This window comes from Danio rerio, chromosome 8, assembly GCF_049306965.1.
Source record: "Danio rerio strain Tuebingen ecotype United States chromosome 8, GRCz12tu, whole genome shotgun sequence".
Lineage (NCBI taxonomy): Eukaryota > Metazoa > Chordata > Actinopteri > Cypriniformes > Danionidae > Danio > Danio rerio.
Window position 1 is genome coordinate 11,991,565 of NC_133183.1, and position 18,436 is coordinate 12,010,000.

The window sequence follows — 18,436 nt, forward strand, 5'->3', positions numbered from 1 at the left end:
AACAGTTGTCAGCATAAAATTACTTGAGGGGGCTAATAAAATTGATCTTAATTATTTTATTTTATTTGAAATAATGCAGCTTTTCTTCTAGCCAAAATAAAACAATGAAGACTTTTTCCAGAATAAAAAATAATATCAGAAAAAAACCTGTGAAAATCCTTGCTCCATTAGATATCACTTAAGAAATAATAGAAAACGCATAAATATTTCACAGAAGGGTGAATAATTTTGCCCTCAACCTTATAAATATATTGTTGATTATATATTAATATTTTAATTGTAGGTCGAGTTGTGAGATCTACTGTGTACAAGATTTAGGCCCAATAAGTAATAATTCTGTTTTGTTTAAGAGAGTTTAAGAGAAGGACGTTGTTGGTCATCCAGTCTTTAACATCTTTAATATACTCAGTTACCTTAGACAGTTCAGACAGATTCACTGATTTTTTTTTTCTGTATTTTTCTCTTATTTGTATAAAAACGTATTATAGATTGTATAAATGTTTTTGTTCTGTTTTGTACTTATCAAGCAGGGATGTTAATAATGCATTAGTAAATGTTGTACAAGCATTGTTCATAATTACTTCATGTTAGTATATACATTATCTTACCTTATTGTAAAGTGTGACCACTATTCTTTACTTTAGTCAGATTCATTCAGAACAACTTTATTTTATTCAGTTTTTGGGTTAAAGTGAGACTGCAAAAGAAGTGAATTTATGCTAATATTGAAACCCCACAGCAGTGACTCACTCCATTAGTTGAACCCATTATGATGCAACTCTTACGTAACGCTTCCCAGATCATTCATTATTAAACCCTTGTTTTATAAAATCTTGTCTTTGCTTTATTCATGGCGGCGATGGGTTTCCATTTCCCTTCTGATCGTTCCGACTCCACTTCTCTGCGCCTTCACAGACCTGTCACATTTTCTCCATCAATATCTATCAGCACTCTAGTCAATACAGCCGCTTTGGAAAGCCATTCTTATTCCGCTCAAAGGCCGAGCGTGAGCTTATCGGAGAAATCCCTCTCTTACTCTCGAGGAGCTAAGCACCAGACCTCCTTTTTCCTTTTACCTTCTCCCTCCGCATTCAGTCGAATATAATTACACACACGTTAGGGGTCTATAATGTTAATTCGGTGAAACAGGTGTGGGGAGAATTCAACAATAGCCTCGATCTTAGCTCAGGGCCAGAGTGCTTCTTTAAACAATGAGCTTCATACATGGGTTACAAAAGCTAATCCCAATGCAGCACTTTGCACAATCTCCCTGCAAATGGACATAAACCCCCTCCTGTGTTTTCTTCTGTACACCCACAGAGGACGTTCACGTGCACTTTCAGAAGTGTGAGGTGGAATATCTGCAGTTTGCTTTCCGCTGGATGAATAATCTGCTGATGAGGGAGCTGCCGCTGCGCTGTACCATCCGCCTGTGGGACACCTACCAGGTACTGCTGAACCCAAAAAAAACAGTCAGCAGATTAGAATATGTCAGAAAAGTCTTTACGTGAGCTTCTGTGTCAGTTTTTTCTTTTGTTTTTTGACTTTCATGTGGTCAGTTTTGACATGAAGGGTGTTGATCAAGAGCATCAGTGGTGGTCGTTTTTGGATCTGCTGATGCGTTTGAACCTCCAACCTTTTGGTTACCAGCCAAAAAGCAGAACTGCTAGTAGGGGTGTACATATTTGTGCTGAGAATTAGGTTTTCAGTTCAGTTACTTTGGTGCATTTCATAAATATTTTTTAGAAAATGTGCTGATTTCACAGCACAACTGGAGCAAGAGTGTTTTTTTTTTTTTTTTTTTTATAGAAATATCTGAGTTTACCTTCTCCTTTTTTGGGACAAAAATTACTTTACCAGCCAATTATTATAATATATTAAATAATAATATATAGTAATAATAATAATATAGTACATTTTATTTTTTTCTTCCAAAGTATTTATTTATTTTTCTTTTATATTATATTATTCATTCATTCACAGCGGAATGACCCAACAACTTATCCAGCATATGTTTTACACTGCAGATGCCCTTCCAGCTGCAACCCAGTACTGGGAAACAGCCATACACACTTATTCACACACACACACACACACTACGACCAATTTAGCAATTAATATTCACCTATACTGCATCTCTTTGGACTGTGAACACATAGAGAGAATGCAAACTCCACACAGAAATGCCAACTTACCCAGCCGGGACTCGAACCAGCGACCTTCTTGCTGTGAAGCGACAGTGCTAACAACTGAGTCACAATGTCGCCTACATTATTCATTCATCTTCTTTTTGGCTTAATCCCTTTATTACTCTGGGGTTGCCACAGCGGAATGAACCGCCAACTTATCCAGCATATGTTTTATGCAGCGCATGCCCTTCCAGCTGCAACTTATAACTGGGGAAACACCCATACATTCTTATTCACACATATACACTATGGACAGTTTAGCCTACCCAATTCACCTATAGCGCATGTCTTTGGACTGTCGGGGAAACCAAAACTCTCAGAGGAAACCCATGCCAACATGGGAGGAACATGCTAATTCCAGAACAGAAGAATGCCAACTGGCCCAGCCGAGGCTCAAACCAGCGGCCTTCTTGCTGTGAGACGACATCGCTACCCACTGCGCCACCGCGCTGCCTCCTATATTATATTATATTATATTATATTATATTATATTATATTATATTATATTATATTATATTAACATATTTATATTATTTATTTTAGATTATATTATTTTGTATTGATATTGAATTATATATTGTAAAATTAATTATATATTTAAAAAGTACAAATATTACTTTATTATGTTGATATAGCTTTAGAGCCTGTTTACATGTTAAATAAATACAAATATTTGTTTAGTAATACTTAGCATATAGTTACAAACCTTATATGAATATAGATCATAGTAAATTGATATCAATAAAAATAATAATAATACTAATAGTAGAAGTATTTGTAGTAGTAGTAATTGTAGTAGAAGTAGTATTTAATATAAATTCAAATTTGTAGTCATTCATTTACTTATTTTCCTTCGGCTTAGTCTAGCAGAATGAACCACCAACTATTCTGTCATATGTTTTACGCTACAGATGCCCTTCCAGCCACAACCCAGTACTGAGAAACACCCATACACACTCATACATACACACACACACACACACACACACACACACACACACACACACACACACACACACACACACACACACACACACACACACACACACACACACACACATTCATACACTACGGCCAAGTTTTTTTTTTCTATTTACCTATACCACGTCTTTGGACTGTGGGGGAAATCGAAGCACTCGGAGGAAACCCATGCGAACACAGGGAGAACATGCGAACTCCACACAGGAATATCAACTGGCCCAGCCGAGACTTAAATCAGCGGTCTTTTTACTGTGAGGCGACCACTGAGCCACCATGCTGCCACTAATTTGTAAATATTTTACATTATTTTCAGGTGTGTTTGTGCAATAGCTTTTGATTTTAAAGTGTTTTACTGTTAAATCTTGAATCTTTAAGTTATACATTCACAGTTATCCCTGTGGTAAAAAAATCACTTATTAATTTATTATTCAATATTTAATACCTAATTTGTTTAAATATTTGTACTTATTCTTTGTGGAAAAGTATGTTTTTAGGACCAGTTTGATAAATAATTGATAAATGATTTCCTGAGGGTGTCTATTTTTAAAATATAATTTAGATATTTTGTCAATTATTGGTATACCTTGAGTTGTTACGGACTGATTCTTTAATTTCTTATAGATGCAGGCCTTTTTACATTAGCAGTCACCCCTGTCTGACCTCCTGTCATGGGGTTTACTGTACATTTGCAGTCTCCCATGAATGATAGCTGATCTCCAAATCATTTTTTTAAACGCTTCAGAGGTTATGGGTGTCCTGTCCTTGAAGACCATAAACTCCTCATCCATTTTTGCCATTTTAACAAGAAAAAATAGGTGCGAGCTCGTCATATTCCTGTCATTCATTAATATTCTTTTGAAGAGTTTCCTTCTGCTGATTTCCTTTCGTGTCCTGTCTGCGTGTCCTCTCGCAGATTTTCTTTTGATAAATCTCCTTGCTCATTTCTTCGTCCTTTACATCTGCCTCCGTCTATCTGCCGCTCACGCATGGCGTTTTGACGTGGAGCCGTTCTCTCAAGGTGGGTTTTACTGGATAAAGGGGGAATAGCTGTCAGGTGACAAGTGCAATCTAGGAAAGCGAATGGCGAGTGGTGAACTATTATGCACGCATACATTTCATTTGCGTCTCTTCAGCACTGTTGCCAAACATTTTTTGTATGTTGAATACTCATTTCGGATCTCAGCCATATAGAATTGAAGTCAGAATTATTTTCCCGCATTTTTGTTTAAAGGAGAAGATATTTTGCAACACGTTTCAAAAAGAAATAGTTATGAAAAAAATTATAGCTGACTTCTTTTATCTTTGCCATGTTAACAGTGTAAAATATTTTACTAGATATTTTTAAGTAGTAGTATTCCGCTTAAAGTGTAATTTAAATGCTTAACTAGGTTAATTAGACAAGTCAGGGTAATTATGCAAGTCATTGTAAAATGATGGTTTGTTCTGTAGACAATCAAAAAAATATTACTAATGCTGAGTTCAGACTGCATGATTTTCAAAATAGTCATGTCACAGATGTTTTCACACTGCATGACTATCTGGGCTAGCGTTTCGTCGCTGCTTTGTTTACACTGCAAGATGGATCGGCGACAGGGACATTCACATTGCATGACATTACTATAGGAAGAATCGCCGACAACTTCGTCCAAGCTACGTCTCACAGCCAAAAACACGTAGTATCTTTTGTTATTAACTACATAATGAGAAAGAAGCCTTTAATGGGGTAGAACATGTACATGTTTGCTCACCTGTGTTTAAAGGGAATTAGCCACTTCTCCTCAACGTTGATAATAAATTAATTTCTTTCTGTATGAAACGTCAAACAGAGACGGTTGCTCCTGAGTCCTGTCAAACCTCCACTAGTTTTTCCTCCATTTCGTGGGTCCAAATAAACCGAAAAAGAGCCCTTTTAACTTCTGCCTCTTGCTGGCCTGCAGCAGGTATACACACACACACACAAGTGAATGCTGCTCTCTCATTGGCTGTAGGCGATCGCTGATGTTATTTTCAGTCAAAACTCAATTCACACGGCATGATTTGAATCGCCGACAGCTCCAAATATTTAGCATGCCAAATATCTCACAGGCACCGGCGACTCATCGGCGATTCTCTCAGATCGCGTCTTTAATAGTTCATACTGTGTGATTGTCACTCACGTGCACGAGCAGCGATTTGCCTGTGATTTCAGGCATTTGTCGGCGATTTTTCAAAACCTGTCGGCGAGCCAAAATCGGGGCTAAAATCACGCAGTCTGAACAAGGCATTAAGGGGGCCAATAATATTGAAAATAATTTTTTGCCAAAATAAAACAAAGAAAACGTTCTCTAAAAGATAAAATATTATCAGAAATATTGTGAAAATTTCCTTAATCGCTATATATATATATATATATATATATATATATATATATATGTAGAATAAATATTGCACAGAAAGGCTAATAATTTTGACCTCAACTGTATAAGCAGCCATGACTTGTTAATCCAGGGGTTTTTAATATTATGAAAATGTTGTCTAATGAAATAACATGTTCCATACTGGCTTTGCCTGTTGTTATTTTTATCTTAACACAACTTGGATAATAAAATACTGATGTCATTGACATATTATGTGACTTTTAGTTGTAATTTTCGACTGGAGGGCAACAAGAGAAGGGATGTAAATCTTCAATACCACAAGAACACAGGGAGAACATGCAAACTCCACACAGAAATGCCAACTGTTTCAAGTGGGACTCGAACCAGCAACCTTTTTGCTGTGATGCGACAGTGCTAACCACTGGGCCACTGTGACGCTCACTTTAATAATTCTGCGTTGAAGGGTTAGGAGGGGGTTGCATGACGGAGGGGTATCGTGGACAAATGATATGTAAGTCAAGAGTGGGGGGTTGACGTGGACGAAAGGGAAGAGGGTTGTGATCAGAGGTGCCAGTCAGTCTCTCTTTCCAAATTTGGACCCAACTCAGCACAGAGCTCCAAGAGGATAGCTCTTGGAAATCTGAACGGGCTAATAAGCCAGTCATCATTGTGGGCCAGAAAATCTCTGTGATCCCTAAAAAATACATTCCCTTTCGAATTCGACCATTGACAATGTCCAATAATAAGACCAACATTGCCATTGCCATAGACTAAGGGTTGTATACATTTGCAAATGCTTTTATATGTTCTATATCACATAATTGGTAAAAAAAAATAATAATAATTATATATATATATATATATATGTGTGTATATATATATATATATATATATATATATATATATATATATATATATATATATATATATATATATGTATATATATATATATATGTATATATATATATATATATATATATATATATATATATATATATATATATATATATATATATATATATATATAAAACCAATTTTAGCTATTATAAATGAATAGCCTGGTTTTTCACATGTGTTGGTGCCATACTGTAATGTGCAGTTTAACATAATTGCCTTTAGGAGTCGCCAATGGCAATAAAACAAACACACACAAGAAATACACATACGCCAGACATGAAGTTGGCATGGACCAACGCACATTCTCACGTTAATTTTATCGTTAGTAAATCCAAATGTGAGCGTGAAACCTGGCGTACGCAAAGTTTTGTGCATAGGCAGCGTTGATACATGAGGCCCCTGGCGATTCATTAGATTCATCAGTAAATGTACAGTTTTCTCCACTTACAACTGATGCAGACAGATTTCTCCCCATGGTTTTTTTTTTTTCAATATGCCTTGAACATTTTCCTTGTGGGAAAAAATATTATGGTACAGCATTTGGTTTAAACAACCACTTACATCTATCACCACTTGTAAGCTCTGTCAGTAGCTTTGGTCTGCTAAAAGCCTAAAAACATCAGGGCTTTAGTGGAGTGAACAAAGAAAGACGCGAAAAAAGACTAGTGTAGACCTAAAGTGCCATTAACGTTAGTGTGTTATCATTATAGAATGAAAATGCTTCTCTTCCAGATCGACATTTATCTCAGTGCACACTGTACTGACGAAAACGTATGAAACGTGACCATTCACACACTGGCCTTACACATATTTTGCCAAGTGACTCGACAAAACATAATACATGAACATAAACCATAGTCCAGAAGACATGTCAGAGAAGGATTGTAGATAACCGTAGTCTTTACTCGCTTTTCGCAATGCCAGTCCTTGCGCCGCACTACTCTGCACATTTGACACATTTCTCTTTTTTTACTTGTGATGTTTGTTCTAGTTGGATCATAAGTGGCCTGCAAAGCATATTCCGCCAGGAATTTAGTTATATGTTACATTCAAATGACATTGTAATTTGTGATATGTGATTTTTATATTTATTTACAGGGGTAAGCTTCGGTAGGAGGAAGACGATGCAGCTAGTGATGTTGAAATGAAATAAAAGTTATAAATAAATAGCTAAAAATTAGAGATAAAAGTTTCTTGTGTTCAGGTAGAAAGAAATGAACACTGAAAAACATTCATTGGATTTACAAAAAATTTTAAAGGGAAGTTATTACAATTTATATGAGCTGAATTTAAACTAACAAATTAAATTTAGCAATGTTCAACTAATTTATTTGTTTAAAGTCAGCACGTTTAAGAGGTTTGCAAGCACTTATCTTAAAAACATTTTGTAAATCCAATGATTTTTTTTTTCTCAGTAAAGAAGGGAGGCAATCTAGGGAGCAATGCACACTGTGTTGAAACCCTGTCAATCAGAACAGTCCATGCATGGAGTTCTTCCAACGACCTGGTTATCGGAATCAAATATGTTCAGTAAGAGAGGCATGCAAAATATGCAGAGTAGTGGGGTTGGACATGCTGGAGTAGTGTGAACACCAGGCGTAACTGTAACAATACGTATACGTTTTAAAACAAAAATGCATTATTGTAAATGGCACCTCAGGTCTTTTGCAAAAATATTAGTTGTCCATAGACATCTTGCCATTGTTTTTTTTTTTTCTTAATTATTTTAAGGAGTTGTTTATCTTTTATTAGACAGGATAGTGGCGATCATAGACTTAAATGTTTGAGGATCAGATAGAGGGGAAGAATTAGCAAAGCATCTCAAGAATCGATTCAGGTCACCATGAACTCTTCAATGCCATGTATTGGCACACTTAAGCACTAGGCTATTGGTGCCAACCTTGCCATCTTAGGAGCCAATCACACTGAACACACTTAGCCATTCAAAGAACCCAAGGTGCACTGTCTTTTTTTATTGACAAGAGAAATGAAGTGTGCAGGTCTGTTTATATCTGGGGTCTGTTGCATAATGTGCGTAAGTGCTGATGTTATTATTTTTATAATTGTAATAATAATATTGTTATATTTACAATTTGTGAAGTCATACAGTTCCAGAAAACTCGAAACTGCCACCACTAGTCTCTCCCCCTTTAATAAAAATTTTGGAGAATTAGATGTTTCCCCATTCAAACAGAACCCCCGAGCATACTGTCCAAGAGGTTTTTCAAAGATAGCTGCCAAGTGAAATGACTTGCCTTAAAGGGACTACTTTAGGTTAGTGTGATCAAAGCCTTACGCTGACTCTCATATTGATCTTTAACTAAAAAAAATAATTAACAATGTGACATTCTATTAGTATTCAAAATGTTTAAGTTGTGCTGCCATCATAATGGATGCCACATTTTGATGGCAAGCACTGTGAATGTAAATTATTGATGTCCCTCTTTAGACCAAATGAAAATTAAAAAGCATAGTGTCAAATCTTTCGTGGGATTTCTACTACATAAATCAGTAAAAAATATATAATTTACGTCATATTTAAACCTTACAAAGAGTTTACAACGTTATCTCACTGCAGTTTGTAACTTTTTATTTCTTGACTGCCATCAAACTGAAAGTAAACGGAAAAACGTCCGGGCCTGGTCCTCTATTGCCCTCCTTTGCCATCATTCTTCCTCTTATAATCCAGAGCTCCTTCCATGGGATTGGAGGCCGATGTGTGCCACAGGTATTTCTCATCTGTGTCTGGCCTCGTTTTGTTCCCATGGCTCTTGGCCTGACCCCCTCACCACATACCCCCATCTCCCATCACAAGCCGGATGCACCCCATCTCCCATCTGAGTTGGCACCACAGCACCCTTGAGACCTATGAGACAGGCAGAGAGAAAAGGAGATGAAAAAAAGAGGAGGAAAGACAGAATGGGGAGAGAGGTGAAAAATAAAAAAATCGGGCTCGGTTCTCCAGACACGATGCCACTCGGCCCCCCACCAGATGAGAGATCTGACGACATGTTGGGAGCCTTGTGGAGGAATCTACCCGTCCGCCTCCTGGTGTCAGGCGGCCGTTCTCCTGGCTGGTGGCATTCCTGGTCTCCTGCTTCGCTCCCGCTTTTTTGGGCAGAAGCAGGCTTTGGCATCATGGCAAATCGCCGCGACTCCACCGGCCTCTTTGGGATGGTTCCTTTTACAACTTTCCCTTCCAGTGGTGAGCCCCACGTCCCCTGCCTCTCCCCATGCTGGAAGCCGGCAGCAGGCAGATCCTTTCCTCGCCAGCCTCGGGCTGCCCCGGCACTCTGGGGAGATGAACAGGTTCTTCCCCTACTCTGGTTAACTCAGTGGCGAGGGCAAGTTGACAACGTGTCCCTCCTTCACCCGACTTTCGGCTCCACTGCAATGATCTTCGCTGATCACCTGGCCATCGGAAAGGAGGAGGTGGAAAACTGACAAATTTAAATAATTTTTAATGATAAAAATAAAACAAAAGAGATTGCCTTTAAATTAAAAGTAAAAGCGTCTGGGCCCTGTCCTTTATCATCCTCCTCTGCCATCTTCCACCTTTTATAATCTAGAGCTCCTAGTGTGGGATTCGAGGCCGGTGGCTGTCACACGTGTTTGTCATCTGCAGCCAGCCTAGTTTAATTCCCACGGCTCTCGGCCCCGCCCCTTCGCCACACCTCCTTTTTAAAATTTAACATTTTGGTATGACTGAACTCTTTAAGAATTTATAATCATGAAGTATTATAACTTTGTTTAATTTTTTATAAAATAATATAAAATAGTCAAGTTTTTACAGTATTTATCAGGCTGGAGTTCCATATAAGGGCAACATCGAAAACCGTTTTTGTGAAGGAAATTTTGTGAAAAAGATGATGAGTGTACCTTGAGCTCTGCTTCACAAGTCCAGTTTTCCCTCTGCTCAGTTCTTTCTCAATTCCTGCTGTTATTATTTAGTTATTTTTTATTTCCTGAAGCGTTTTGCACAGTAGGATCCAGGCCAGGGTCAGGTCAAGCAGTAAAGGTGCCGTTCACCCACCTCTTTGAGGAAGAGGAGGAAGTGTGTCATTGAGGCCAGTTTAACAAGCAGAGAGAAACACAAGCAGGGATGATGCATCTGTTTTCAAGGTTAAACTGCGCTTAAACCATCACTTGTAACCTGCCCTGCCTCCCTCACACGTCGATGTGTGCACATTTAATGATGGAATAATGAGAGACATGCAGCGCATTTATTCTATAAGAAGATTGTTATTTTTATTATTCTTTGCCTTAGATCAAATCATTAGAAACCACACAATTCACAATGCATTTATGTAACTTCAAATCAAATGATTGAATATTCAGTGGGATACAATGTAGTGTGTGACATGGCATTACCTAAAGCTGTTTTGTTATGTAATGTTATGCTATGCTATGTTATATTATGTTACAAATGACAAATCCATGGAAACGGCTGAAATCCTGGACATGAAACCATATTCACAGTGCATTTCACTTCCATAATGTGATGTATGTCAGAATACAGAATATTAGCATGATTTGATGTGATTGTGTTAAATTTCAATGAATATAACTAAATTGAATTTACATTTACATTACATTGCATTATATCAACCAAAACCAAGAAAGATATGTAGGAAATATGTGACAATACAAAATAATGTAATAATAATATTTAAACATATCTGAATATACAAATATATATATGTGTGTGTGTGTGTGTGTGTGTGTGTGTGTGTGTGTGTGTGTGTGTGTGTGTGTGTGTGTGTGTGTGTGTGTGTGTGTGTGTGTGTGTGTGTGTGCGTGCGTGCGTGCGTGCGTGCGTGCGTGCGCGTGTGTGCGTGCGTGCGTGCGTGCGTGCGTGCGTGCATGCATGTATATGTATATGTATATGTGTATATATATATATATATATATATATATATATATATATATGCAACATATTTTATTGAGTTTCTGTGATTGTTTTTACGTGGATAAAGATTGTACATTCCATATTTTACATTACAATTCATTAATTACATATATTATTAATTATATATAATTAGCCCTTTGCTGGTACATTTAGAGAAATGTTTTATTAATGTACAATGTCCATGTTGACTAAACAGACAAATTTAAAATAAAAATAATAATAGATAAAAAATAAATAAATGATCATATTAATAATAATAGGTATTATTGTTGTTGTAATAATAATATAAATTATTGTTATTATTAATATTACATGAAAATAATATTATTAAATTAATAATAATAATAATAATGCTAATACTTATTATTATAATTAATAAATCAGTTAAACATACAATATAAATAATAATAATTGTAATTATTATTATTATTATTATTATTATTATTATTCATTCATTCACTCATTCATTCATTTTTTTTCCCGGCTTAGTCCCTATATTGATCTGGGGTCGCTACAGCGGAATGAACCGGCAACTTGTCCCGTACATTTTTTAGGCAGCGGATGCCCTTCCAACCGCAACCCATTTCTGGAAAACATCCATACACATTCATTCTCACACTCATACACTACGGACAATTTAGCTTACCCAATTTACCTGTATACCATGTCTTTGCACTGTGGGGGAAACCGGAGCACCCGGAGGAAACAAACACGAAGGCAGGGAGAACTCCACACAGAAGCGCCAACTGACTCAGTCGAGGCTCAAACCAGTGACCTTCTTGCTGTGAGGCGACAGCACTACCTACTGCGCCACTGTGTCACCATTATTATTATTATTATTATTATTATTATTGTTATTGTTGTTATTATTATTATTATTATTATTATTATTATTATTATTATTTATATGAACATAATATTAATAAAATAATATTAATTAATTCATAAAGTATTAAAAATAATAATGATGATAGTTAATATTATTAAAATTAATTATTAAACCAATTAAAAATTTAATATAAATAATAATAATAGTTGTTGTTGTTGTTGTAGTAATAATAATAATTATTGTTATTACTATTATTTATTATGTATATGAAAATAGTATTAATAAAATCATATAAAATAATTAATTAATTAATAATAATAATAAGTTATTATTATCATTATTATTATTAATAATAAAATAAATTTAACATTTATATATAAATAATATAAATAAATAATATTAATAATACCACTACTACTACTAATAATATTTTTTGTTATTATAAATATTATTATTATTAATAATATTATTATTTATTAATATTATTATTTTTTTATTTATTTATCAACAGGGACATTGTACATTAATAAAACGAATTATTATTATTATTATTATTATTGCATATTGTTATTTACATCATATTATCTATTTTATTATTATTTTTATTAGTAGTAGTAGTAGTAGTAGTAGTAGTAGTATCGGTATCCATAATTCATTTATTTGCTACCTACCTATGTTCTTGCTTGTATCCGTTTTATTTATAGTTTTTTTTTATATATATAATATATATATATATATATAAGATGTTTAGTTGTTCTACTGTAAAGTTTTGACATCTCTCTATATCAACAGATTCCGTAGACTCTCATTCTAAATCGATGTATCTCGGAGAATTGTTTTAGAATAGATTTTTGTGGAATGATGAAAGTTCTGTGCGAATGGTAAAAGGTCATGTAAGATCTAAAGCAGCTGGATGCCGCATCGGTGAGGTGTGCCTATAAAGCAGAACTTAAGCTTATATCTGTGGAGAACAGACTCGTGAATATTAACGAGCTTGCATGAGTGGGCGGTTTAGGATATGTAGCTGCATCAGCACGATCCGATTAATATTCATGAGCTCAGTCATCACTTTTCATTACATCACAATAAATGCATTCTGCTTTTTTTCGTTTTACATTTAGATAACATGGACTGATGAAGCTTGCACACTAAAGAAAGCACAAAGGCTACAGTTTGATTTCGTGTTGCCATCTAGCATTAATTACACTCCTTTTTATTGTCATTTTGTATTAAACTAACCATTGTTAAAATGACACTTAGGGCTTTTCTGATAACGCCGAATAATATGCTCCTGATTAATTGTTAATGAATACATTCTTTTGGCGTTATTCAGTGAGCGGACACATGTTGCATGTTCAGCGGACCAGCGCTAGTTGATTAGATGAGTGGGTTTTGTGTTTCTCAAGCCTGAACTTCTCCTGGGCTGCTTTATCAGGTCGCTCCTGTAATTGCACGTTTGGCACAAAGACTCGCTCCTCGAGATCAATTAGAGGCGCACAAAGAGCTCAGGCCAGAATGAAAGAGATGTGGGTAAAGGAAATGAAGAAGGAGAGAGAGAGCGAAAGAGCTGTGAAGACAAAAGGAAAGTCACGTTAATGCCTGACAGATGGTTTGAAGGATCTGCATCTCACATCTCCTTCATTACTGAGGAGGAGCTCTTGGCCAGTGCGTTTCTGCGAAAGGGAAAGTTCATCACGAACGCTACTTAATTCTACTTTTGTTGCTTGGTCTTATCGCCCATTTCCACTGACTGGTACGGTACGGGGTGGTATGGGTCACTTTTATCAGGCTTGCATTTCCACTACCAAGGGAACCCTTTTGGTGGGCGTGGCGTACGACAGAGAGTTTTAGTTGACGACATTCTCGCTTGAATGAATGTCTACAGTAAAGCTGTACAGGTCGTTCACATATCATATGTGAAGCACTTCATACAAAACAGATGCTTCATACACATAAATACTTGTGTATAAATGTTTATTGCTAACTTTTCTATGAACATAATTTGATTATAACTACAGATCAATGACAGAGCGAAATAGGCTACTGTAACTTCTATAATTATATAAAATAAATAAATAAATGAACAAATATGAACACGTACTGCCTCTCACAGTCTCCAATATGTTACTAATGGCAGAACAACTACATACAGCATACATTTAGTCCTTATTTGGGTTCAAAAACAACACACAACATAGCCCGCAGTCAGTGCAAACCTCTCGTCTGTGTCTTTAATCTTCACCAGCACACGTACAGTAAGCTCTGTTAGAGAGTAATTCTGTCATTCCGAGTTCATAGTAGTCCAAAAGGCGATGATAAACATGACAGTTTGTTCGTGATTCAGGTTGCTGAAACAATTTGCTCCTGTGTTTTGATGGGCTTCTCCTTTGTTTGTTCGCACTTCCCTCTCCTGTTTTCTTTCTGAAAGAATCAGATGACGGAGACGCTTCATAATTTAAAATATATCAAATATAGACACGATCCCGAGCTCCCTGAAGAAAGCGAAAACCGATCGCACTTTTGGGTGGCCTTGTAAAACAACAAGACATGGCAGATTTTGTTCTTCTTGGCTTAGTGTCTGTACATCAAGATAACGACAAAGTTTCTTTGAGCTTGGGTCATCTACGCCTCGTTATTATATGCATATAGTGTTACGATGTAATGTTTCGGCTGTGTATTAAAAACATGGCGGTTCCTTTGTTTTCACTCTGGCTAGTAGCTCCACAAGCTCGTGACGTATCTCTGTAACCAATCAGCGTTCAGCTGCACGGGCAGCTCCACCTTTTGCTACCCTTTCTCGTGTTTTGGTACCCTTTCGAAAGGGTGCCAAAAAAAGTGGTATGGTTTGGTACGCCTTTTGACAGTGAAAACGGCCATAAAAACATACCGAACCGTACCTTACCGTTCCACCGTTGGCTTGTTACAGTTGGAAACGGGCCAATAAGCCTGATTTATACTTTAGCCAGGCGCCATGTCTCGGACCTCCGCTGACTGCGTGAGCACCTCAAAATATGGACGAGGCTTTTTTTATACTTAACTTGTTTGCCGTTGTGATATTCTTTAAAACAACAGGGGCCAGTACAAAAAAAACTGACTCTGCCGGCGCTCGAACCAGCAACCTTTCTTGGAGGCGATTGTGCTATCCACTGTGCCACCATGCTGCTGCTATATTTATTCATTCATTAATTCATTTTCTTTTTGGCTTAGTCCCTTTATTAATCTGGGGTCGCCACAGCGGAATGAACCGCCACCTTATCCAGCTTATATGTTAACCAGCTTATATGTTTAACGCAGCGGATGCCCTTCCAGCTGCAACCCATCTCTGGGAAATATCCATACACACTCATTCACACACATACACTGCGGATAATTTAGCATACCCATTTCACCTGTACCGCATGTTTTTGGACTGTGGGTGGAAACCGGAGCACCCGAAGGAAACCCACGCGAACGCAGGGAGAACATGCAAACTCCACACAGAAACGCCAACTGACCTACCCGAACCAGCGACCTTCTTGCTGTGAGGCGACAGCACTACGTACTGCGCCACCGCATCACCCCTGCTATTTCCAGGCAGTCTCCCATCCAAGTACTAACCAGGCCCAAGCCTGCTTTACTTCTAAGATCAGACGAGATCTGGTATACACGGTGGTATGGTTTGGTGGTTATTATTATTATTATTTAACAGCTTAAATAATAACTTATAAATTTCTAAAAAAAAATACAAAAAAGTAATAATAGTTGGCTGTGGTCTTGTCAGTATCAACATTTTTTGGTCTTTGCAGTGTCTCTTTCAGTCTTTTTCCTCCACACATCGAATTAAAAATTTTTTTTTACTTTTTATGCAGTACATCTACTAGCATTTTGTTACCCTTTAGAATAATAATACATCCTCGCACTTAAAGCCAGATACACTTCTGTACCAGCACTTCTCATAATTTTAAAACTAATAAACGGATGCTTCTCTAAAATTGCTTCTGGTTCTTGCAATTTCTCTGCGTCTTAATGAAATTCAACTTTTTCTTCCCTCCTTCCTCGTTCTCCTGTTCCCCCCTCTCTCTTCTTCTCACTTCAAGAGGGAGCAACAGAAACAAAGTAAACAAAGCTATTTATAACCTCTCGAGTGGCTGCATGTACGCAACACAAGCAGAGAGAGAGGAGGCCGAATGGGTGGCGTCTTCTTTAGATACGCTGGGAATAACTAACACGACCTAATTCCCAATCCAATAAATTAGATAGATGGCAAAACTACATTAGGAGCTCTGTGTGTAGGCGCTCGACTGGAGCTGAATAATTTAACCAATATTATGTGCTGTTTCAGATCTCTTATTACTTCTGATGGAAGTAAATAGTTCTTTTTATTTCTGGCTGAGTGAACGTAGAGGCATTTGTTTGCGAATCAGTAGCAAAACAAGGTCATCGCATATAGGAAATTATGGTTATTTTTACTGAGAAATGGGTTTTATATCTGACCCGTGTCAAGAGTTGAAGAGCTTTTATCTGCTTCTTCTCGAGGCTTTTATTGGTTAGAGAGGAAGAGAAAATGCAAAGACTGAAGTTTTGTGTGTGTGTGTGTGTGTGTGTGTGTGTGTGTGTGTGTGTGTGTGTGTGTGTGTGTGTGTGTGTGTGTGTGTGTGTGTGTGTGTGTGTGTGTGTGTGTGTGTGTGTGTGTGTGTGTGTGTGTGTGTGTGTGTGTGTGTGTGTGTGTGTGTGTGTGTGTGTGTGTGCAGGTCTAAAGATACAGCAACTATTCATACTGACAGTGTTGATCAAAAAGTATTATGAAAGAATAATCAATTGATTTGCTCATTTGACTCTATGCTATGTATCAAGTCTTTTGTAATCATACGCTTAGTTTTATGTCTGTAGCAATATAGTATACAGAATTTTCCTTGCCATTTCTGAATGTTGACACAAATAGAAATACATTTTGAATTATGTAGATAATTTTATATTTGACAAACATTCATTCATTCATTTTACTTCGGCGTAGTCCCTTTATTCACCAGGGGCCGCCACAGCGGAATCAACCGCCAACTTGTCCAGCATATGTTTTACACAACGGATGTCCTTCCAGCTGCAACCCATTACTGGGAAACATTCATACACACTCATTCACACTCATACACTATGGCCAATTTAGTTTACCCAATTCACCTATACTGCATGTCTTTGGACTGTGGGGGAAACCCGAGTACCGAGAGAAAACCCATGTGAACACGGGGAGACTATGCAAACTCCACACAAAAATGCCAACTGTTCCAGCAGGGATTCGAACCAGCAACCTTCTTGCTATCAGGCGACAGTGCTAACTACTGAGCCACCTCGTCACCACATTTAAAAAACATTTTTAGCATTAAATAGTTTTTTACAATATTCACAACCACCATCACATATTTCATAAGTTGGTTTTAAACATTATTATTAATATTATTTTTATTTTTTATAAATATTTTTTTCAGGGTTTTCACCTTTATTGGATAGGAAAGTAGAAAGTATTGACAGGAAAGCATAGGGAGCAGAGAGAGGGAAAGGATCGGCATAGGATTGCGAGGCGGGAATCGAACTCTGATCGCAGTGAGCACTAGAGTGCATGTGTCAACGCACTAGCCACTACACCTCTGGCGCCGACTCATTAATAACATTATTAAAATGAAAATTTTTACATTTTAAAAAATCACTTTAAATGGGGGACGTCAAGCGTTGCCAAACTGAATTGTGGATACAGCAGCGCCACTTATTTTGATTAACCACAGCCATATCACCCTGCAGCCCAAGACCGGTTACTCCCTGAATCTAAGCAGGGCTGGATGGGAGACCACACAGGAAAACTGCACTGTAAAACCCAAAAAGCTAAGATAACTCAAACCATTTGAGGAAACCGATTGCAACAAACTATTTAAGTTCAAAAACTATTCCTAATGAGTACTGTGAACTTAATCCATATGAGTAAATGAAGCAGTTTGAGCACAGAATTACCTAATAAAGAAAGAGAAATTAAACCAACTGAGTACTGTAAAACCCAATAAGTTCAGGCAACTCAAATTGTTTGAGGAAACCGATTGCTCTAAACCATTTAAGTTAAATCTGTCAGAACTGTGAACTTACTCCATTTAACTTGAAGTAATGAAGTATTTAATTAAGTCATTACCTTCAACACTGAGTTCAAAACTCTTTGTAGAATTAACTTTTAGTCAATTTTGAGTTAACTACACTCCTTTTATTTGATAAAGTTGGATAAAGTTGCTGTCGGAAGTGCTGTTAGTGAGGCCAG

General features: G+C 36.9%; 1 protein-coding gene across 2 annotated transcripts in view; it reads left to right on the plus strand.

The window, feature by feature from the left end:
- The window catches only part of tbc1d22b (TBC1 domain family, member 22B), a 112,001-nt gene that overhangs the window by 84,233 nt on the left and 9,332 nt on the right, over positions 1-18,436 (plus strand). For both annotated transcript variants that reach the window (XM_009303776.5, XM_068223100.2), the window contains one exon: positions 1,321-1,448. In XM_009303776.5, the coding sequence (XP_009302051.1) occupies positions 1,321-1,448 (128 nt within the window). The remainder of the gene's footprint in view (positions 1-1,320; positions 1,449-18,436) is intronic.